Source organism: Drosophila eugracilis, unplaced genomic scaffold (genome assembly GCF_018153835.1).
Source record: "Drosophila eugracilis isolate 14026-0451.02 unplaced genomic scaffold, ASM1815383v1 contig_496, whole genome shotgun sequence".
Taxonomy (NCBI): domain Eukaryota; kingdom Metazoa; phylum Arthropoda; class Insecta; order Diptera; family Drosophilidae; genus Drosophila; species Drosophila eugracilis.
In genome coordinates, this window is record NW_024573367.1 from 221,769 (window position 1) to 245,952 (window position 24,184).

At 38.4% G+C, this 24,184-nt stretch overlaps 1 protein-coding gene across 2 annotated transcripts; it reads left to right on the forward strand.

Annotated features, from left to right (window-relative positions):
• Window positions 1-807: 807 nt before the first annotated feature.
• Window positions 808-23,956, forward strand: LOC108103487 (UNC93-like protein). Of its 2 annotated transcripts, none has more exons than XM_017208993.2 (6): window positions 808-1,840; window positions 15,905-16,040; window positions 20,729-20,863; window positions 20,980-21,385; window positions 21,743-22,596; window positions 22,841-23,956. In XM_017208993.2, exons 2-6 carry the CDS (start codon window positions 15,993-15,995, stop codon window positions 23,012-23,014), a joined length of 1,617 nt encoding a protein of 538 aa, XP_017064482.1. In that variant the 5' UTR covers window positions 808-1,840; window positions 15,905-15,992; the 3' UTR covers window positions 23,015-23,956. The 2 variants fall into 2 exon arrangements, with proteins under 2 accessions (XP_017064482.1, XP_017064483.1); XM_017208994.2 differs by lacking the exon at window positions 808-1,840 and adding an exon at window positions 12,343-12,518.
• The last annotated feature ends 228 nt before the right edge of the window (window positions 23,957-24,184 follow it).

Sequence of the window (24,184 nt, forward strand, 5' to 3'; positions counted from 1 at the left end):
ATTTTATTTATATTTGATTTGAAAAAAACGTAATAGGCAATTTGCCAAGTGGCTGCTATTTACCAAATCAATTTGATTAAGTTGAATATCTTAGGCAAACAACTAATTTGCATGCAAATGAAAGAAAACAGATCGCCGTTGCTTCTGATTAAAATTAATCAGTTTTCATATTATTTATATTTGAAATGTAAAACGTAATAGGCAATTTGCCAACAAGGAAATATTTACCAAATCAATTTGATTAGATTAATCTTCTTGGTCAAACAACTGATGTGTTTTTAGGAAAATTGAAATAAGACAGTAAAATTCGAAATTCGTTTTCGAAAGAGAAATTTTCGCGATCTTAACATTCTTACGATGCTTTAAATAGGTTCCTTGTAATATTTGCTGAACATGTTATTTTGCACTTTATTTATATTTGATTTGTTAAAACGTAATAGGCAAATTGCCAAGTGGCTAATGTTTACCAAAACAATTTGATTGAATTTTTTTGTTGCTTTCCCTTAATTTTGTTGTTGCTTTTGTTTGGGCAAATGGCCAACTGGCATTTTCCGCTTTTTGGCCCACTGTGCGAGGTGCGATGCAGCAGAAGAAGAAAAAACGAGAAAAAAAACTCGTGATCTGCGCTCTTTTCTCGCCTCTTTCCACTCCCGCTCGTTGCCTCTATGGGTGATCTCTTTTGCATCGCTCTCTTCGGCTGCCGGCAGCGACGCCAACAGCGGCGCCGGCTGAGACGTCGACGGCATGCAAACAGGATCTGAGCGTATATTACGTAGCGCCGGGCTTTAAGCCAACATCATTCCCAAGCGAACGGCCAGCGATCAACGTTTGGCCACCACAGCACTCGAGAGCGATAACGAGCAGCTGATTTTGCCTGATTTTAGCTGATTTTCATCCATTATCCATTATCTGGCATCGCAGCAAAAACAGCCAGAGCGGCAACAACAACAACAACTACAACTACAACTACAACAACATCAACAAGGGCATATCGCATCTCTCTCCCCCGCAACAACAACAACAATTATAATAACGATCTGTGACAAGAAAAGACAAAATAAAATTAACAAAAAAAAACAACCAAAATTTACAACACAAAAAAGTGAAGTGAACTCTCGGGCGCTCTCCCGCTCTCGCGACTCTCTCTCGCTCTTTCGGCAACTTCGGCTCGGGCTTTTTTCCGACTTCGGCTCCGGCTTGTAAATTACTTGCAAAGTTAATTTTAGTCTCGGCTTTTAATACCGTTTTAGTGCGTTTTCAAGTTGGTCGTGTGCTTTCCCACTCTCTGACAAAAATTCAATTTGATTTTTCAAAAATCCAATTCGAAACTAATCCAACACTTGATAAATATAAATAATATTTGAAATATTATTAAAACTGAATGTGACTTTTTTGGTTACCACTAACCATATATCCTCGTGACAAATTTTTTTTTTCGGATCCATTTTTTTTTCCCAACGGAAATGTAAACCATTCGCCCCCCAAAAAACAGCCCCCCTTAAGCTTCCTGCTTCAAAGTCCAGAACAAAAGCGCAACAAAATCCAATTACATAACATTTAATTGCCAAAAATATAAATAAAATTAAAATAAAAACAATAATATCATAATTCAGGAATCCGAAAACGCGCTCACCAATACAAAGGCGAACGCATTAAAAGACGGAAGTGCATTTTTTTTCGTTAAGCGGCAAAGCGGCGCATCCTGTTTTTTGGGCCTTCCACACACGCTCACGCACACACACGCACCCCGAACACAAGCAAACACACGCCAAACACTCGCATATACACGTACTCTGTGAGGACTGGGAGCCGCTCTCACGCAAAAGATCCACGAATAACGGTAAGTGGAGGTGCCTTTCTAACATTGCTTAAGGGATCTTTACGTATTTATATCCTTGAGAATATTGTAGGAGGGATTTATGTGTGTAAAATATGCTATTATTTAGTATTTTAAGAATAAGAATTGCATTTTTGTGTTTTAAGTTTCCAAGCTTTTAAAGCCTTGCTCTCTAATAACTTATATAATCGCAAAATGTGTTCAGAAACTAAAAACAACTTATAACCGATCTCAATCTGGGATTTCTTTCAAAATAATCGAAGCACTTAGACAGCATTTGCAACTATTAATCACATTACAAAAATACAGCGAACAGTCTTAATCATGAGAACTCATTTGCAGGCGCGAAAAAAGTAAGACAAAAAAAACGTAAGACCAACTGGCTGCCGCAAAATATAAATAAACAAATTGCATAAACTTTTGCGGCTTAGTGGGAGACTCAAAACAAAAAGTAAAGAAAAAAAAAATACAAAATAGAAACAAAATGAAACAACCGAACAAAGCAAAAGTGGAGGTGGTTAGCCAATTCTAATGAAAGCCAAGTGGGCGTGGCAAATGGGGTTGTTAGCCCCTTAAGTTGAGCGTAGAAATTAGTTCATTCTGATAATCTAATCGATAACCGATTATTTTAACTCGTAATAATTATTATTTACAGAGTTATTTATGTGGAACCTTAAGTAATCCTCTAAAAACTGTAAAAATACTTTAACTTTGTTACAGTTTTGCACCTAATTTATGGCCCAAACTTACGATAATCACTTTTCACTAGCTTATTTGAAAAAACTTCAGTTACTTTCGACTTAGGAAAGTGAATGACTTTCAAATAAAGGGCGGTGTGAGTTAATGAACCTGAAAATACCTTGGGAAGTGCGCTATTTAAGATCCTATGACCAGTTTTCAATTATTACATTGAAAACTTAAGCAAATCAATTGGAAAATAGAATATTTTATTATTACAAGTAAATCCTTTGATGGATCAGGTGAAAAACTGGTTCATAAACAGATTTTGTAAGAAATATTTAGGTCGTCTTTTGAAAAACGAAACACTCAGTTGAATTCCCTTACGTACCCGCACATCGTTATGTCGTTCAATTTGGCACAGATGGCACATTTTTGTGGGTGGTCCACACCTACACGCCCATCTATGGCCATGTGACGCGCTGTATCTAATGGATACGTTATTTTTTTTTCTCTTGGGATTTGGGGGATTGGGGGCTAGGATTTTAAATTTTGAATTTTGGCATGCGCGATGCAGAGACACGGGGCGTTATTTAAGCGCTGGCCGCGCATGCGCAGCTTGTCAATCGGCGTCGGCGGTGGTGGTGGCGGCTCACGGGGCTGCTTATATATATACTCATATATATATATATATATCTTATACGTATATAACTTATATGGCAGGCAGCTCACATCTGGCGCCCCGGATCAGCATAGAAAACTTTCACTGGGATTCACAGCGCGCTTTTTCGAGTTTTTTCCGCTTTTTTCGAGTTTATTTTTTCGCTTTTTTCGATAGCCAAGTCGCATGAAGATGCGTTGCAAGCGGATTTCCGCACACAAATTGCCCACTTGCAATGGCAATTTGCATAAATGCTGCGATAACAAATCACCTAGAAACAACTGCAGCTGACAAACAGAAATACTAATACTAACTTCTAATTAAAAGTGCTGCTGGCCGCCGCCGGGGCATAAAAAAAATCAAATCTAATTAACATTTTTCGAGCGCAGAGCGCAGCGCAGAGGAGAAGCTGAAAAAAAGTTAAGTAAATAAAGGTGAGAAAATCAATTCATGACGACAGCGGCGAGTCAAGTGCCCACTTGAGTGGAAAATCAATGCACTTCCGCAAAAAAAAAAATATTAGATAGAAAAAAAAACAAACACACTGCGAACGGCAAACAGAGGCAAACACCGAGATACAAATCAAACTCTATTTTTAATTATGAAATATTTATGGCACAATAATTGAAAAAAAAAAATAGCATTCATAACGGTACGGGCAATAGAACACGACGATTCTTGCCAGACTTATTAAGTCTTATTTAATGATCGGCTTTATTATTATTCAACCGAAAAGATATATATATACATCTAAGAGCAATTATTGCAACACTTTGCGGGCAATTAAAATTGGTTGCTTAATTAAACTATAAACTAAACAATTACATAACTGAATATTCAACGATGAGAACTTTAGGCAAGCAATCTGTAAATATTTTAATTAACAATTGTGTTGAAATATTTAATAATGTCGTAGATAGAAAATTACTTTATTACGCTATCTTGAGGCGAGCAAACCTTGATTGGCTTGCAGTTAACAAGAGACAAAAGCAAATTAAAAACTTAGAGAAAATAAATTATTTGCTTTAGAACAAATCTTTAAAATGACAATTCATAAATTGCAGTCATTCAAATTATCAATCAGGAACTTGACCATAAATAAGCTCTCCCACTGCCAAACATGGCCATAAATCGAAGACCCTGAACTAATCATCATTTAAAATAGATGCCCGAATTATTGTTCTTAATGACGAACGAGTTTCTCAGATAGTCGGCCATTAATCAATCAATTCTATAGCCAAGAAAGCGATAAAGATGGCAGCAACTTAAATTATGAACTCCGCCAGTTAAAAATTCAAGCTCAAAGGTTTCTATATATAAATATATATATATTTAGTTGGCCATATTGTTCAGAAGTTTTCCTTTGTTGTTGGGTGAACATTTTGTTGTTTTTGTTAATTTTCCTATATGGGTGATTGTATTTATTTATTCACATCTTTTTTGGGGGGGCTGTTGACGTTGCAGATATAAAACAAAACGAAACAAAACACAATGCTGATAATGATATTGTCTGACTTCTGCGGCTGCTATATGGCAGCTATATATGTTGTTGTTTTTGTTATTATTCATATCGTGTTAAGATCGTTTACACAACAACTTCGTCTTGAATGACAACCTGAAGACGACGATGTAGACGGGACAGCTTGACTTTATTACTCATCCGCACCGTGGTCGCTCTGCGACGCATCCTCGTTGGCACGACCAGTGCCAAATGGCCTAGCAAATATTGACTCTACGCGTCTCGTTAATATACTGAGCAAATCAAGTTTATGTAAACTACAAATTAGCATCACTGCCAAAAGCAAAATTGGAGCGTCTTCATGATGCCTTTTTGTTGTTATTCTTTCTTTATCACTTCATTAAAGTTGGCAACACGGCAAACAGGCGCGCCCATCATCATCATCATCATCATCATCATGATCATTTGGAATCTAGACATCAATGTGTAATTAGTCAACCGATTTCCTTGATTTGCATTTTTTCGGGGAAGAGCCCCCACAGACAGACATCTACTACCCTCTCCACCTGATAAAGAAGTTAGCCAAACTGGTTAACACAATGTGCGATGGTCAGAAACGACAACAGCAAAAATTGGCCAAAGTCGTGCTCGGACTATAGAATGAATTCACTGAAATCCATGTTTGCACGTAATCGTTTATTTTCCCGGAATTCGTTATAGCATGATTAAATAAGGAGAATAGTATCTGATAAAATGCGCCACATATTCGCCTGTTTTTTTTATAACCCGCACACGGCCTTTTGGCCACTAATCCCCGCTTTTATTTATTACACAATTTATGGTCTGCTCTATATACTTAGTTAAATTGTAATGGGAAGGTTGCTAGATAAATTCTATAACTAAAAACCTTGGTTTTATAATTTAAGGAGGAGGAGCATACTATATTCAAGTTTCCTTTATTAACTTTATGTAATCTTGTCTTAAGGACTTTTCTTTATTGATTACCTCTTAAAAGCGACCAACATCTTGCGGCCGCGGCAAGTGATAAAATCCATAGCCAACATTGCATAAGCCTCAAAAAGCCAGTAGCCATGATCGGTGACAAAAATAAAACTAAAACTTGTTTACATCCAATATGAATATATATATAAATATCTATAGATATATATATGGATCACATATATGTTTGTAGGTATCTTTTGTTGACGCTGACGCTGACGCTGACGAGTTTCTTTTGTGAATGAAATTAACATGGGATTGTAACCTTTAGAATCGAAGTTTCAAGGCGCTGGGAAAACTTCCAAGTCGGAGTTCAAAACTTTCCATTACAGGCTATACTGCTCGGCTGCTGATCTTGTGAGGATAATTTATTCTCAACGGGGGGATGGTGCTTTCGTCCAGCAATGAAATAGGGGTAAAATACTGTAAAAAAGAAAACACAGTAGCCAGCCCGGCCAAACGATCATTATCGTGATAAGGTGCGCTGTGAGTTTTATGATCAGGTTTTTATTGTTATTTATAGCCAAATAATTACCAGCTCCCTGCGATAACAGCGAGCCACCGTATGACCAGCCACGTCCGCTGATGAGCCCGAATCGGATTCGGAATCCGAATACGGGTATATAGCATCCAGACTCGTGCTAGATAAGATTTCGGTACTTCGCTATTCGTATTCGTATTCGCATTTCATAATATCACAGAGTGATATGATAGTGCTAGAAGCGTCTCAATGGCAAACATTGAACTTTGATGTGCTTTGCGATTATATAACATGTTCATTATGTCCCATTATGCCCCTTTTTTCCAATTTTTTTTTTTTTTTTTTTATTTTTTTTTTTTTTTTTTTGTGCTGATGAAGGCTTGGGAAAGGCCCATGTTTTGCGACGCAGAAAAATACGGACAGAAGCGTAGTAGAAATACCGAAAAAGCCAAACAATTGAGTTTAAGCCGCCGCAGGCTGTACAAACACCTAATGGCCAAAAGAGCAGAGGCGGATTTGTGATTTTTTCTTTTTTGATTTATTTGTCTCGAAAGACCGGATAGGTGACATGGCGTTATTTGTTTCAACAATCTTTTCACGCTTAAATTCTTAAATTTACTTAATTTATGAAGCATTTTGTTAGATTGACTTAGAAGATGATAATATATTGTTCTCCTGACAGCCATATAAGAAAGTGATATAGGCTTTATTAACTTTGTTTTGTACTTGATTGTTATTGATAGGTAAGTAAATTTTGGTTTTTTGTTGTTAACTATAACAACATCTTATAGTGAATATTGAAATGTATATTCTGTGTGAACAGACTTTATGATTCCGAATTTATTTTGCTATAAAAATAAAGGCAGACAAGTGACAAGGCATTATTTTTCACCCATAGCCTTTTCACGCCAAAAGATTCTTGCCGAAAATAAATTTCATGAGCCAAACAACAATGTGGGTTAAGTAAAGAAGTCGGTTCTATATCGCATGGCCTCACTTATATATATAGTCTAATTATTCTTACGATCGTAAAGAGTCTGAAGCGGAAGTTATTATGACAGATAAAAAGCAGAAACTGAAAAGCTAAAAAAACGAAACTGAATTGAAATTGAACAGAATGAAAATGAAGCTCAATGCAATGTTTTGTTAGAACACTTTTTTCTGGAGTTTTTTTTTTTTTGTTTGTTTCTTATTTATTTTTTGTTGTATTATTTTTGTGTTTGCTGTTTGTTTGCTGCCACTAATTGCATTCTAATCGCGGACGAAGGTCTCGGTCTTGGCCATTTTTAGTTCAGTTTGCTGTATTACGCGGTGATTTGTTGGGTTTTTTGTTGTTGTTGTTGTTGTTGTTATAGTGTCGTTGTAGTTTCTGTTGTTGTTGTTGTGTTTATTTTTCGCTGCTGTGGGAAGCAGTTGGCCAAGATGTGCAAAAAACACACGCGGCGTATGAGCAATGTTTGCCCGGGCAGAGCAACGCTGCGTATACTTGATGCCGAAAGAGCAAGCAAAAAGAGGAAAACAATTTCTCTTAATCAATGCAGAACTTTTTCAATTGCATTTTCTTCAGTTGGGTCTTTAAATTTAGCTTGGAGGACTTAGCCTTTATAATTCTCAATAATAAGAATATATATATAGGAAAGCATTAATAAGGAAATAATGTAGGGGAAAACCTATAGAATGAGCAAAGTTTAATAACTTTCTAGAACCTTTCACTTTCTAGAGACACCTGCGGAACCCTAGCCGAGTGTCGGATTTTCCCTAGACCCTGGGCCTCTTCAGAGCCACTTCCTCTTTGGTGGCCACCTAATCCCCATCATATATATGGGGAATTATTTTTTTTATTGTATAACCCTCTATAAAGGAGCTGTTTGCTGATAGCGATACCAATCAATCGATTTATAGCCGCGTGCAATAATCTTTACGGCCGCCGCCAAATCAATCAATTTAAATTTGATTAAGCCGTGATTTCTGATTTCTGCCGATGCAATATATATATATTTATATATATATATAGAAAGAGAGAGCGTTAGAGGCACGGGGTATATATGATATATGACGGGCATGCCGATTACAGCCTGGTTATACCAATATAATATTTTATGGCCAGACAAATCACGCGAACTCACTCGACGAGGTTCAAATTGTCGGGGCGGAAATTGGCTAACCCGAGAGCCTTAGTTCATATAATATCAAAAACAAAATAATGCCCATATATAACTTTTATATATATATATATTGAAATATATGATGTGTGTGGCACGGGGGACTCTGGAAATCATTGTTATTAATACGATTATTGTGTGCACAGTTGCGTGTTAATTTTACCTGGGAGAATCTATATGTTTTTTCCTTCTGTGTTTTGTTTTCCGATCTCTCTCTCTGATTTGTGGCCGCTTTATTTTTTCCCATTTTCAATTTTTTACTGTCGCAAAAATACAATGCAAATCGCTTTGGCCACGCCCCACCTCCAGGCCGCCTTACGCCCCTGGGAGACTAACTGTTATTAGGGTCTTGTTGTTATCAAATCTCGAAAATCGAAATCTCGTTGACATTCAACGACAATTAAAACACAAGATTTTAATTACATCGCATAGAGAGGGGAGATAAATCTGGGCTATATTGTTATTAAGTAATTGTCGTACAATTGCGTTTGGGCCGGTTCAATCAACTCGGCCAACAGCCCACACAGCCAATAGCCCACAGTCAGGGGGCCAACAAAGCGAAACAGTTTTGAGTTTTCGGTGTTTTTAGCCAAGTTTGGAGTTTGTGTATTTTCATAGCCCATACAAATGATACAAAATAACCAAAATATAATTGTTTGTTAGCCCTCGATGAATTGCTACCCATATTTCAGCTGTCTCTGGATTTGCACCTGTCAAAAATACTCTTTTTTGACTTTTAATTAACACTGTTAAGTTATCAATTTCATTGGTTAGCCAACTCTAATTTCCTGTAGAAACATCTCGTAGAATTCGACGGGCTATCTGGTTTTCTAATCGGGAATTTGGAATTTCACCCCTCTAAAAATCCCATGTACGTGAATATCTATCTGCGAAAGATCTGAAAGAAATCGCGTATACGAATTGTGGGCCGCAATCTCTAATCCCCTTAGACAAATTGTCGCTGCTCGTTGGTCGCTGGTCACTTAAGCGATTTGTATTGTTACTTTAATTAAAATACATATACATATAGGTGTGTGTGTGTGTCGACATACACTCCTCTTCGAGTACCAAGACACTCCAATAATGGAATGAAATCAGCAGCTAAAAATATTGGCTATAAATAGGCAAATGGCCACAAACAAAAGGAGAAACAAGAAGGCAACAAGTGTATGCACACACAATTGAGAGAGTGTAAGGCAAAACCAGTTGGGTTCCCAGCGTTTTTTCACTGCCTTGTTTTTTTTTTTTTTTTTTTTTGTGTTTTAGCCCACTCGAGATCCCATGCACGTGACCAGCAAAAAAATTGTCATGGAGATTCTTTTTCTTTTTTTGTGAAATTTTGTGGCCATAAACCTGATTATCGGAATTCAAAATGAAAAAATAAATTTTAATTAATCAAATATCAATATCGATAGAAGTCACACCGCAGGAGCCAAGAATAGCCGGTGATTTGGTCAAATTTCATCAGTTGTTATTCATTTTGACCCATTTGGGTTGGTAACCAGCCAACAATGGGTCTCAAGATTCGTTGAGTCATTTTCGTAGTTCATATTTCCCGCTAAAATGGTCGAGCTTTTCCTGTTTATGTCGTTTATCAAATGGTTTTAGCCTTCGATTCTGTATGGTTGTTGTAAGCGTTATAAGACTTCGATTATTGAATTCCCAGTGATAAGCTGTCTCTCTATCAATCAGCCATTGACTTATGTCGATGGCCTCTCGTGGCTTTAGGGCTTAAGTACACACCGAATCGAAGATTAATTGATTTTAAACGATCTATTAGAGTGATAAGGCTGGTACTGTAATGCCCGTACAATGTAAGGGTTTTCGAATGGTCAACTTAGTATAAGATGTTATATTAGTCAAGTCACTGAAAGTGCATTTAAATGGGAAGGATAAGTGCCTGAAGGAACACGCCCAGATACAGTCAAGTACTTTACTTTTGCCAACATTTTAAAGGCTCAATTTAATTGGGCATAACAAAAAGTTAATAAAAACTTAATTGTACATTTATTAGATCATTCCACTTGAGGTCTTTAAAATAACAATTACAAGTTATTAAATTTATCACTTTCTAACTGTCTTTTAAGTGCCTGTAGGTTGAGAAATTCAAAGGACTTAAGCAAAGGTTTTAAGCCATCGAACTGCCTGTCTTTCGTACTTATTTATCAGAAATTATTTGCCAAAGGCAAAAGTTTATTCAAATGCTCACCAATGCCAATCGAAGTGTATTGTTTTTTTACCTCAGTCTTGGCATTTTTTTATTATTTGTTTCTTCTTTTTTTTTTGGATCAAAAACTGGGTCAGCCAAATAGCAAATATATTTTGTGGAGCTTCGAGTTGCGTTCGCGGCTCTTGATCTTCCCTTCGGGCCGGATCCGCTTGGTGGCTTTATAGCCAAAGAGCTATAGTATTATAGCTTTTTAGCCGACTTATAACCGATCGAGTGTGTGTGTGTGTGAATAAACCCAGGCATGTGTCAAGTGCGATACCCTTCGACGCGGGCATCATACTTTTATTGACACAACTGCTGCTGCTGCTCACCGACAGTTGGCAGTGACTGTAAGTGAGTGAGTGCCTTAGCTCTAGCTTTAGCTTTATAATTCCATTTTGGCAAACTAATCGTTATGCGATACTCAGATGCACAGAGGAAAAATTCTTTGTTTTGCTTATAAAAGTAAGACTAGAAGTCTTTTCACTTTTAGGATTAGTAAAGCCTTCTTTTTTGTCATTTATTTCTGACAGTGCACATTTATAGGGTTCTACTGATCTCTATCCCTAGTGGCAATTCCATCCGTCATTCTTCATTAGCGCCTGTCACCCGATTCTCGACTCTCGAGTGGCCAAAATTATTGATATCCCGACCCTTAGTCACAGGCACTTGACTTTGCACACGGTAGTGCCTCGTAATTAGTGGCCAATAAACCAAATGAAATTCGAACTAATGGACGCAAAGGAAAGGGATTTTATGGCTCAGGTTTTCCGCGTAACTTATTCCCAATCTTTATCGGTAAATCGTTGGAATATATATATTTACGATCGCCGGCATCGCGGCATCGAAATCACAGTCCACATAATCACGCGCTAATAACCGCGATAAGTTGACCACAAGACCGGCTACCGAATACTCCGATAGGATGAGCCACCGTTGTACCTCCGAAAAAAAGAACCCCACCACCCACTGCCCGCTGAACGCCCTTCGATCAACCCGTGCGCGTTTATTAATTAGAATTTATGGTCCGGCTATTGTCGCGTCCATATAGAGACAATAAATAGCCATTGTATATGTTGTTGGAACTGGAAAGGCCTAATCTTATCGCTCCGGCTCAGCTCTTCAGTTCTTTGGTTCTTCTAAAGGGGTTTTTGGACAGGTGAAGAGCTTCTCCTATCGCCCAGGAGCGGTTGTCCAGCCAGATCCCGTCGAGATCTAGTCAATATTAAAATAGATTAAATCTGGGAAGTATTTAAAGGCAGCAGGAGGGTATCTCCACTTAAAGTTTGCATACTAGTTTTAAATGGAATTTTTTGAGGGAAAACCTTATCAGGTCGTTGGAAAATTTGCATTTTGAGGAAATACTGAAAAATCTTTAACTTAATAAGGAAACTTTCCTGATCCTTATAAGGTTACTTAACGCATTATGAACCGCTCCTGAAGTCAGCCACACGACCCATTGACAATCTCTGGGATTTAACTGCCACGCCCACCTGCCACCCACTGCACACCTGCTGGTTCTGCTGCTACTGTTGCTTCTTCTTTTCTCCTTCGGTTATCTTAGTTCACCTTTTGAAATTGGCAAATCTGGCCAAAATGAGTTAACAAAAATAATACAAATAAAAATAAAATATATATAATAATGCGGCTGGGACGGAATGTTGGTTTGGGGGCTCTATCTCTATCTCTGTCCGATTATTTACAGTTAGCTCCGGCCAGGCGATAACCTTGCCCACATATATCTTGGCCAGCTCTTGGACCGCCATTTGCGATTACCTGGTGGCGACGGCGACGCCGACAGCGACGCCTGCCACTAATCACTCCAATTAGCTAGAAAGTGCTTTTCGTTTAAAATTCGCACGTTGTCGCAGTTTCTTGGCATTGTACTGTGAGGCTCTGAGACAGCCACTTGGCCATTTGTGGAGTTCCCTTTTTTGGTTTCGATATTGGTTTTTGGTTCAGTTCATACCAAAACTCAAGTTCTGCCGTGTCTATTACCACAAAGGATCTGCATTTTTTTTGCCCCAAAATTGTGAGTGTGTCCAAGTGATGATCCTGCTAAGAAATAATAAAAGAAAAAATAAATCTAATAAACTAAAACTCAAAGCAATATAAAAGCCATTATTAATAAACAATAAACCGAGTTGAACGGAACGAGGCGAAAGAGAAACAAAAAGCCATTACAAATAACAAAAATCGAATGCACAAAAAATCACAAATTGTTCAAAATTTGTAGTATGTAGTAATAATAATACGAAAAACAAAAAATAGAAAACAAAAAACAGAAAACAGAAAACATAACAAAACAAGACAAACTTGAGTTACTCTATAACGAACAAAAAACAAAAAACAAAAAAATGTATCTATAACTCGTTGAACAAGTGCTATAAAGTATACAGTTTAAGGTTTTCCACTGCCATACAAATAATACTATAGATTTTTTTTATTCGTTCAATTGCGGAAACTTAAAAGCAGTTCCGCGTGTCAGGAAAAAGTCTTAAATCTTGTATAAAAATAATTCGATTCGTTTAAAAAGAAAAGTTTACAATTTCTTTTCGTTTTTCATTTGCCAAGTTCAATGGTTTGCCAAAAATTGTGCCAAGTTTAAGAGCTTTTCTTTAGTTTACATTTTATTGCTATAAAATTCAATTTAAAACTTTCAAAACTAGCTACAAATGCAGATATTTTAGAAATGATTTAATATATATTGATTATTAATGAATGTCCTTTTAAATTTGTTAATTATATCAATCAAAAATCAGTGAGCTTCTAAAAGTTTTTCCCTTTAAATCCTTTTTTATGAAATTTACAAAAACCCCAAAATATTTTAATATTTTTAAGGGTATCTCGAAAAGGTCTGTAAAACTCGCATAAACTTAGGTGAAGGGCCCTGTAGCAAATGTTAATAATAAATAAAAGCGAGTGAATAAAAACTTTTGGCACCAGCCAATTTGTAGGCCACTTAAGTCCCGATCTACGAGCGGCAAAGATAATGCAGATTGTCTATGGCCGATTTCGAAACGCGATGATTGAAAGGGAAATACAACGACCACGACGATGTCGACGACGACACCGACGACGAATACGACGAGTCGTGTGTTATGGAGTTCCCGACTTTGATGAGTGCGTTATTTCGCTAGAATAATAATTGAAATCGAAATGCTTTTTTTAATGACGTTTGGCGCGTGTCGCTTTTATATATATATATATATATATATCTGTATATAATATATAAAAATAACCCCACACGCAGCAGCCATAAAAATCTTTGGCTCAAATGTAGAGAGAACCGGCAATTGCCGGGCCAAATTCGGATAATAGATATATAATATATATCTATTCTTTATATAATCACTGGCGGCATTTTCAGTTTCATACCGATGCATGCCATCTGATCGGGGAAATCCGGCGAAACTATATCGCATTTCGGCTAATTGAAAACCAGCGAAACACGTGCTGTCCCTGTCCGAATATATATATATATATACGCTATATAAATCGACTTTTGCCAGCTGTTTGGCTTTAAGATAATTAGCATTAGACGTCGCCGACTTTGTTGTGATGACGTCAGTGGTAGGTAGTCGCCAGTAGCAAGTTCTTTACGAGCTGTATTAATTATGGCCAGGTTTTTGTGACTTCGTTTTCGTTTCTAATACAACACCAAAAAAAAGTGCACAACTACGACGTATTATCTGCGATAAGTAGGGTAAAATTAAATCAAATCATGCTCTCTAAATATAAAGCCATAGTCGTAACAGATACTTAAACCCTATAATCGATTATTGTCTGGAATATAGTATGGTGTAGTATGTAAATATTAGATCACATACTAGTATTGACCAAAGTCACTTTTCTCGTGCTCTTCACGCAACAAATTCAACAGTCACTGCCATAACACTAAGTCCCCAATATACGTATACTATATACGACTATATAATATGGCTATGAAGTCACATGCCGAGTCACGGATTGCATCCCAGAAAACAGCCAGAGAATATATAGCCCACAGTGAGGGCTAAAATGTATGGGCCAGTTTGTACAGCATTTGATATATAGTGGTAATAAGTCGTGGTTGAACTAATGAAATCATAAAAATAAAGTCAAAGCTAACTTGCCATTTCAAAGATAACAAATACGTGAAAGGCCGTTTTCCCTAACTTTACTGGAGTAATCTGTCTTAGTTAAAGGAATAACTTAATACACCTGAAAAATACTAACCAGTATCAGTTAAAACTTCAAGGGAATTCCAAACAAAATATTCCAAATTAAGGACACTAAAAAACAATTTAATTACAAAAGTCAAGAGCCAGCTGGGCCATCAAAAATCAATTAAAATCTTTCAAAATCTCTGACGAGTCACGTTCTGTTAGAAAACCCCAAAAAAGAGGAATCAATTATCATTTCGATTTAATAACACTAATAAAAAATGCACACAAGTTCTAGGAAATAATAAAGTTTAGTTTAGTAACAGTTCAGTGATCCACACGTGACTGCAAATGGCAAAGCCCGAGCTAGGCCATCGATATTTTTGGTCTATATCCTCATCGTTTTGGAATCGTTTCGTTATTTATGAAGTATTTTATTCCCTTACTTAGCATAAATGAATATTAATTTATGTAGAATTGTAAAAAGAAACCGAAGCCGGCGATCATCGGCGGCATGAATATAAGTCATAAAGTTTTTAGCATTTTTATGCTGGAGTTTTGTTTATTTTTCTATGTTCGGCATTGTTGTTAACGTTAATTTTTTCCCTGTTTATTTCCTTTGAGAATTTCTATGCCAATGTCTGGCCATAAAAAAGTTTACCCAATTTTTTTTTATTATTATCATTACTGGTTTTTTTTTTTTTTTTTTTTTTGCTGTGTCGTCAGGGGTTTCATTGTGTTTTGTCGCTTCAGTTGAGGGGCCTGAATAATAGTTTTGGATACCGCCTAATATGCAATTAATTGGACATGAACTTGAACTGCGGCCGAAACGGGGAGCGGGGGATGTCAATTATAAACAATTAGACAATGGCAAAATTGGTAACCAACCGATGGGAACGCGCGGGCCAAATGAATGGGGAAGACTTGGCCAGAATGCTTCTGAATCTCAAACAGATTCGCAATTGTTGTTCCTGGCTTCATAATATACAGATATATATATATATATATGCGAGCCAGTCAGTCAGTCAGTCAAGCAGTTAGTGCCATCAATTTGTCTACGAAATTTCCAACAATTATGGCTCGGTCCAGGCAATTTTCAATAACGAAAATCTTTCTGTATTGAAGTTATTATATTTTTTATTATTATTGTTATTACCTTTGTTGAATACATATAGAAACACACGTAAATCGCATGCTGCTCTGTACACTCGTACATTCACAGCAAATGAGTTTATAATCTTATGGTCTAATGGTGTTACATCTCTCTTTACAGGCAACTTCTTACCTTGGGTTAATTGATTAACCAGGCCCAAATAATCCCAAAATCCAAAAGGGAGCGGAGAACACAAAGAGCCAGCAAGATGACTGGTTTCACGAACGCCGGTTTCGAGAACGATGAGCCCGTCAAGGTGAGTGTTTTCTCCTCGGTACTGTTGAGTGTGGGAGTGGGAAAAGGGATCTGGAGTCCCAAGTAGTTATCCATGCCGGAGAAGTGCCTACCTGGTGTTCACCATCCACCTCATTCATCTTGAACACAAGTGCTGGCTGGACACGTCAATGTACCCATAATGAAATCACCGGCCCACAAATCTTACAAACAAAGAAATCACGAAATGAGGCTCATTATTTCGAGTTTTGCATAATTAAATGCTTGCTCTTCCTCAATTACTTAACATATGAAAACATCAGGAAACCCTATACCAAATTTAAGCCAGGAACCCCAATTCGTTGCTTAGTTCACCTGCTTGATTATGGTAACTAACTAATTCCTTGTTTTCTTTTTTCCTTATGGCTTATCACAAGGCTTTTGTACTGTTCGAAGCTTTAATAGTTACCCTACTTTCTCGTTACTGATTAGAACATTTACATATCTTGGATCTTTGAGGTAAACTAATCCATTAGTTGGACAGATAATTAGGTTTATTGGGGGAATTACAAAGAGATCAACTAGTTTGCACTTAATTAACCAAACTGGTTCACCGCTTTATGGCTTATAGGAAGTCTTTTTCAATTAGGTCTGGATTTAATTATAAAAAAGAACCTGGCATTTTCTGCAAAACACGATGGCGTGTAAAGACCCAACCTTAGGCACACACACCCTCAGCGCTCACCCGGATCAGGTTTCCATTAAAAATGTCCAGCGTATTTCCCGGGTTCGCATAGAACTTATCGGAATGACCATAATCGCTGGCACTTGAAAATTGTTGTCACATTCTCGCCATACGGTTGACCGTCGTCTCGTTTTTGGCATTCATTCATGCATGGCTGGGCTATATCATATATATGTATATACCTATATAGCCTATAAGCTGGATTACACTTATCGAGTGTGTGTGTGTGTGTGTCTGGGCTACTATCGTTGTATGGGTTTTGTATTGTTTTGATGTTCAGTTAATGACTGTGTTTGCCTTCGCCAAAAGAAATCATGTTTTATAATGACACGCGTCACAGTTTGGTTTTTGTTTACGAGATGGCCCTGCCCGGGGAGGAAGTGTCCAATAAACCGAGAAACTCGGGCGAACTAAACTCAAAACTCGGCTGTTGGCTGTCGGCTGTCTGCTGTCGGCTGATAATTCCAATGATGATGATCATTAGCATTTGGTTTTTGGCCACTCCTTGGCTTTTAATGAGGCGAAATAAATTTCACCTCAAGAAACCGAAAAACCAAAAACTGAAACCCAAAAACCAAAGACAAAAACCCACGCGAGAAGCAGAAAATCAGAGAAAGAAATGTGACAGCAGAAAGCGCTGCCCACATACTTATACACATATTTATGGATATGTCTTAGCCACAAACTTGACCAACAAGCCAGCTGATGGCCAACTGATTTGGCAATAAATAAGGTAACAGAAACAGAAACAGAAGAAGAAATTACAACAACCAGCCAGCCAGCCAGACTAACAAGCCAGCCACTAACGTATTGCACAATTAAAGCACCGACACCGACACGGACACAAGGTTTCATAATAAAATATTGCCAATTTACAATGGCCAACCCAACTCCAACTCCACCCCCCCTGGCAAGAGATACCCATGCCCCGCCCTGTGTAATCGGTTCTTGAGAGACATCGAAACCAAACTCGTTTTCCTCGCTTTGGTCAACACAGAACCGCAGCAGCCGAAAAAAAACAACAAAAATAAAATAAAAACTTTTTCAAGAAACCAACCAGAGAGAACGTCCAACTAACAAGAAACCAACCTACAACGACAGTCAGCAGACTAAATTTATACATTTCTTTTAAATTATTTATAATGCATTTATATTACTAACTGCATAGACGCGAATCACTTGCCAAAAATAAGCAGTAGCCTGTCTCTTGGCCCAATAGAAATGTCTCAACCGGGTAGTGAACCTCTATCACCGTTTTTCTTTTCTTTTCCTCAAAATAACAATATATAAGTCTCGAGTGCCAGCCGCCAATATACTAGATATATATAATATCAAATATATTTAGCTGAAATGCATTTATATCCCTTTTTCCTATATTATATATATCTTTTTGGCAAGGCTATTATGCTGGGCGCTGCTGTATGTAAGACACCAAAGCCAAATGGCATGTAAAATGGTGAAGGGGATTTCCAGGGGGCAAAGGGGGTTTGTAAATTGTGTGCTGAGCAAACACGAAACGTGCCGCGTTTAAAAATAAAACGTAAATCTCGTGCGGCGCAGCGCGTGCGCAACATGTTGCCACAGACAGAGACACACACAGACACACATACACTTGCAACAGGCAGTAGGTCGCTGGCAACATGTTGCCAAAGTAATTGCCTTTAACTTTACTTAAAAAAAATATTTATTGAAATTTTTCATAGCATTACTAGTTGAGTATTTAATATTTATACAGATTTTTAATTAAAATTTTTTTGAATTATTTTCTTAATTCTTAAACTGAGAAAGAGAATCGTTCAAGTACTTTTAAAAAAATCCTAGAAATAGGTCGACTTTTTTGCTGGTGCATACACGCAGAGACACTCTAAAAAATGTATAGACAATCAAGAGACACCTGCGGCCACACTCGAAGAGACGGACCGCTCACCTGGCCGCTTTTAACTGGTTTGCGGCGGTTTTTGTTTGTCTCGGTCTGAGTTTCAGCCGCCGTCTCAGTCTCAGTCTCAACTAGCGGCGTCGCCGCCAACACTCTCGCATATCATTATGGCCCGTGTGCACTGGCACTGGTATTATTATTACGCGCACTTGTTCCAAAGCTCTGCTTGCCGTTTCTTTACTACGCCTAGGTATAAAAACTAGAGGGGGAAAATGGGTGAACAAAAATTAAATATCAGCTGTTAGCTGGAAAAGCATGCCACAAGCAAGCAAACAAGCTGGGACACTACGAGAAAAAAAGAGGAAAAACAAACATAGACAGTTAGGAGTGGGTTTCCAGTTGGCTTTGTGCATTGTCATGATTTTTTAACCTTTTTTTTTATTCCAACCACTTGCCATATGTTGGCCCACTATTATTTGCACATTTTGCTTTTGCGGTGCAGCAACTGCAATCGATAGCAGGGAATCCCTTAAACTCTATCGTCTATCTATAGTAGAAACAATTCACTGGAAAATATTAATTACAATTCTAAGGAAAATTCAGATTATGATGCACGGTTAATTACTTTGTTTTTTTCTATGTTATATACACAGGGCGTATGCGCAATATTCAGTTTATTTGCCTGATTTCTGTTTTTGAAAGAGTTTCCTTTCGCTTTATTGGCCTTTTTTTAAACCTAACTTTTAATTTAGCATTTTTGTGTTTTTACTCGCCAATTAAATGCGAAATTTAAGAGTTCCAGATATTATTTCTTATTTTTTTCTGTGTGAGTGTTTGCTGACGTTTTTAATGGTTTGCCATTTTTTTCTGCTTCTTTTCGGTTTTTGTTTTTTAATAAAAATTTAAATGCAATTTTATTATGCTGATAAGTAGCGAGGGGATTTTTGTATCTGAAATCTGTCTGCAATTTGCATACAAACAAAACGGGGTTTTCTACCCATCCCCCCCCGTGCAACTGCCCGATCTGCCGATTTCCATTAACTTCAAAATCGTGTGAACAGCGGCAACTATTATGTGCTGTAATTAAGTCCATATTGTTGGCAGCAAAGGAAAAAACAAAAAGTCGAGTAAACGAAAATGGGGGAAAAAAAACCTAAAATAAAATTGTAATCGATTGGGCGACTTGCATAACAACGCGTGTGGGTTAAACCGACAGCCGACAGGCAAAACCCCCTTTCAAAGGCGCGACGCCCCTGACTGGCGATGTAACCTTCTTGCCCTGTGCAGTGCATGCGAAATCGCCATTTTCGGTGTGGCTTTGGGCACGGGTCTTGCTCTCGGGTCCGTTCTCGGGATCGGTATCCAGTGGGCACGGGTGCCATCGCCACCACGGGCACATTTTGATGGCCATTTTAGAGGCGAAAATAAAAGGCCGCGCGCCACGCATGCGCAATGCGAAAAACGCGCGCGAAACGCGAGCAAAACGCGTGCGGGCTTTTTAAATTGATTTCGGATCAGTCCAAATGTGTCCCCCTCGCTTTTTTTATTTAGCTTATTTTTTTTTTTTAGAAACTAAAAGCGTAAAATGCGCCAACACATAAATAATTAATTAATGTGTAGTGTGTGTCGGGGCAGCAAAACAAGACCAGAAAATGAAAGCGGCCAAGGGGCAAGACGAACTGGGAATGCTCTACAAATAAAACATTATTAAATTCATAGTAAAACTATCGAGCCATATGGTTTTTTGTATACATCATATAAAATGTATATAAAATACAACTCATTCATTTCTTGCTGTGTACTTCGTTTTACAACTCAAAGGAAATGAGCTTTGATCGTCAACAATTTAAATAAATTTGTTTATTATCTAAAAGAGGCATAATAATAAGAAAGTTACCGCTGCTCCGAAAAGGTGGAGATGCGAGGAGAAAGAAAGTAGGATCATGATCATCCATTCATCCACCGACCCCCCTTTGAGATGCACTCCTCGAGATCCCAAAGATCTCTGATATCCAAGATTCGAGATCTGCGGCAACCGAAAACGAATGCCGATCTGTTGCCACTTTGCTTACGATATCTTTTTCTTTGCTTGTTTTTCGTTTATTTTTAGCCAAAAGCTGGTTTCGAGCCCGACACCGCCTCGCTGCGAGAGAAAGTTGTGCTGAATCCGGCCGAGAAATGGCGCATCTTAAAGAATATCTCGATCATCTCGATCGCCTTTATGGTGCAATTTACAGCGTTTCAGGTGAGAGACAACAACAAAAAACTATTCCGAAATTGTTAACCAAAAGAGTTAAAAAAAAAAAGTAGTTTTTAAATGTTGAAATTATGAAATTAACTAACCGAACTTACCAATTTTAGGGCACGGCCAATCTGCAATCCTCGATCAATGCTAAGGATGGACTGGGCACAGTATCGCTCAGTGCGATCTATGCCGCCTTGGTGGTATCCTGCATCTTCCTGCCCACACTGATCATCCGCAAGCTGACGGTCAAATGGACCCTCGTCTGCAGTATGCTCTGCTATGCCCCCTACATCGCCTTCCAGTTATTCCCGCGATTCTACACCCTGGTGCCAGCCGGTATCCTTGTCGGTATGGGTGCCGCTCCTATGTGGGCGTCCAAGGCTACCTATTTGACGCAGGTTGGACAAGTGTATGCCAAGATTACGGAACAGGCTGTCGACGCTATCATTGTGCGGTTCTTCGGCTTCTTCTTCCTGGCCTGGCAATCCGCTGAGCTCTGGGGCAATCTCATCTCCAGCTTGGGTGAGTTAAGACTGATATTAGGAACAGTAAAACCAAAAATTCAGCATTTCCCTCTTGAGAATTCCTTTCAAAGATGGTCATAAAAATTCCAAAAAGTCACGGGCAATCTTATCAAATCATAAAACTAAAAAGATTGCTATGGCTCTTAAATTAATAAAGCATTAGCTTTTGATTTTCCCAGCTACTATAAAGATCATAAAACATTTGAGATCGATTACAGGGCATTTTTGAATTAATCTTCGATTCCTGGAAGTCTAGAACATTTTGATTAGTCTAGAAAACAGAACAAATGGTTTTCCTGCTTGATATTGGTTAGTTGCAACATATTCAAATGTGATTTCCTGACATCCTTTACAGTCCTGTCCAGCGGAGCCCATGGTGGCAGCAGCAGCTCGAACACAACGATCAGCGATGAGGATTTGCAGTTCTGCGGTGCCAACTTCTGCACCACTGGTAGCAGTGGTCACGGCAACCTGGAGCGACCGCCAGAGGATGAGATCTTCGAGATCTCAATGATCTATCTGTCGTGCATTGTGGCCGCCGTCTGCATCATTGCCTTCTTCCTGGATCCCCTTAAGCGTTATGGCGAGAAACGCAAGGGATCAAATTCCGCAGCCGAATTGTCGGGACTTCAGCTGCTATCCGCCACTTTCCGTCAAATGAAGAAACCGAATCTACAGCTCCTGATCCCAATTACCGTTTTCATTGGCATGGAGCAGGCATTTATTGGTGCCGATTTCACTCAGGCCTATGTCGCCTGTGCTCTGGGTGTGAACAAGATCGGTTTCGTGATGATCTGTTTCGGCGTTGTGAATGCCCTGTGCTCGATTCTCTTCGGATCGGTGATGAAGTATATCGGCCGTCTGCCCATTATTGTTTTGGGTGCGGTCGTACACTTCACATTGATTACCGTAGAGCTATTCTGGCGTCCAAATCCCGATAATCCAATCATCTTCTACGCGATGTCCGGCCTGTGGGGCGTGGGCGATGCCGTGTGGCAAACGCAGATCAACGGACTGTACGGTCTGCTGTTCCGCAGGAACAAGGAGGCAGCCTTCTCCAACTACCGTTTGTGGGAGTCTGCCGGTTTTGTGATCGCCTACGCCTATGCCACAACGCTTTGCACGCAGATGAAGCTCTACATCCTGCTGGCGGTGCTCACGCTCGGCTGCATTGGCTACGTGATCGTCGAGATCCTGTACAGGAAGAAGGTGAGTCCAGTTGTTTTGACAAATCAATCGGGAATACCTAATGCGGATGGTACAAAGAGCTTTTATTTAAATTTCTTATTGCCTATAACTATTAAATGAAATTTTGTTTTATCCATTGCCTAAAAGCAGGCAACTATTTTTGAAATTTTAGACTTACTCGTTAATTATTCAATTACGAAGTGGTTTTATGTAAAAGGCATTGAACGCACCAAAAACATACCTAATTTTGCGTTTTCCTTTGCAGCAACGCAAGGTTAAGAAGCAGGAGAGGCTGGAGGCCGCGGAGAAGGAGAAGGAGGCCGCCGCTGCCGCAGCAGCTGCCGCTCTGGCCGCCGCCGAGGCTGGTCCTGATGGCGTCGAGGAGACCGACGATGAGCTGGACGATCTCGAGGAGGACATTGTGGTCACGCGCCTGTAAATGTTTTATTCTCCCCCACAAGTATAACCCCCAAAAAACTCCACAAGTCCCTCACACACCCCACATTCCATCAAGTTATCGATAGAAAGAGAGATACACTATCAGGAGCGTTATCGATGCAAACACAAAAAAAGACAACAAGATTTAAAAAAGCAAAAAAAAAAAAAAGAAAAATTGCTTCGATAAAATGAAACTAGCATATCTATCGATAGACAAAGCGCGCTCCGTGATCGATAAACAGTTACCAACTGGCGCCTATTGAAGGCACCGCAACAACACGATGCATACTTCTGAAGTTGTAGTTTTGTAATAGAACATTTGTACCCCTCACCCCCGAAAAACCAGCTCCTGCGCGAGAGAAACCATTTAGCTCAAAGTCCAACCGAGTTTGGCTTAACTTTAGTTTGTACATACAGAGAAGAGATCGAAAAGGGCGAAATGCTAATTAGTTGCAAAAAGGCAGTGAGGAAACCCGCGGAAATGCAAAACTTTTGTGTGTTAGTCTAGGTGTAAGCACACTCGTACTTAGTCAATATGCACGCCTTATTTTCAAATATACATTTATCGGTACTTACTTATCGATGAAAAATATCTATATATTTGATCGATTTATAATGGTAATTTTCCAATTTGCATTTGATAAAGAGAAACGCTCACTTTTTGCAATTCGAAATTCAACCAAAATGTATTATCGATAAATCAGTATTTGCAATTAAAGCGTTCGTAAGAAACTTTGTATCACACAAACATAAAAAAAAAACAAAACGCACACACCTATACACACGAGGCATACACACTGCAGCAGTGTGTGTGCTTACGATGCCTAACAAATTGTTATTTTATTTTAAAGCGTATTTTAACTATAGTGTGTATCCCTAAACGAAAATTGTAATACACCCAATTCCCTTTTTGTAAATTGAGTTTTTTGTATTTTGAGAAAAAGAAAAGAAACGTGATAATCAACACACACACGAAACACAAAAACAGTCACAACAAAAAAAAAAAAAAACACAAACAATTATATAAAAATAGTCAAATTTGTAAAGATAAAGAAAAATACTGGCCTTATTGAGAGATATATGTATATATTTTTGAAAAATATATACGATGGAGACCAGTGCAAAAATGAAAACACAAATAAAACGAAAAGCAATTAATTAATATATAAAC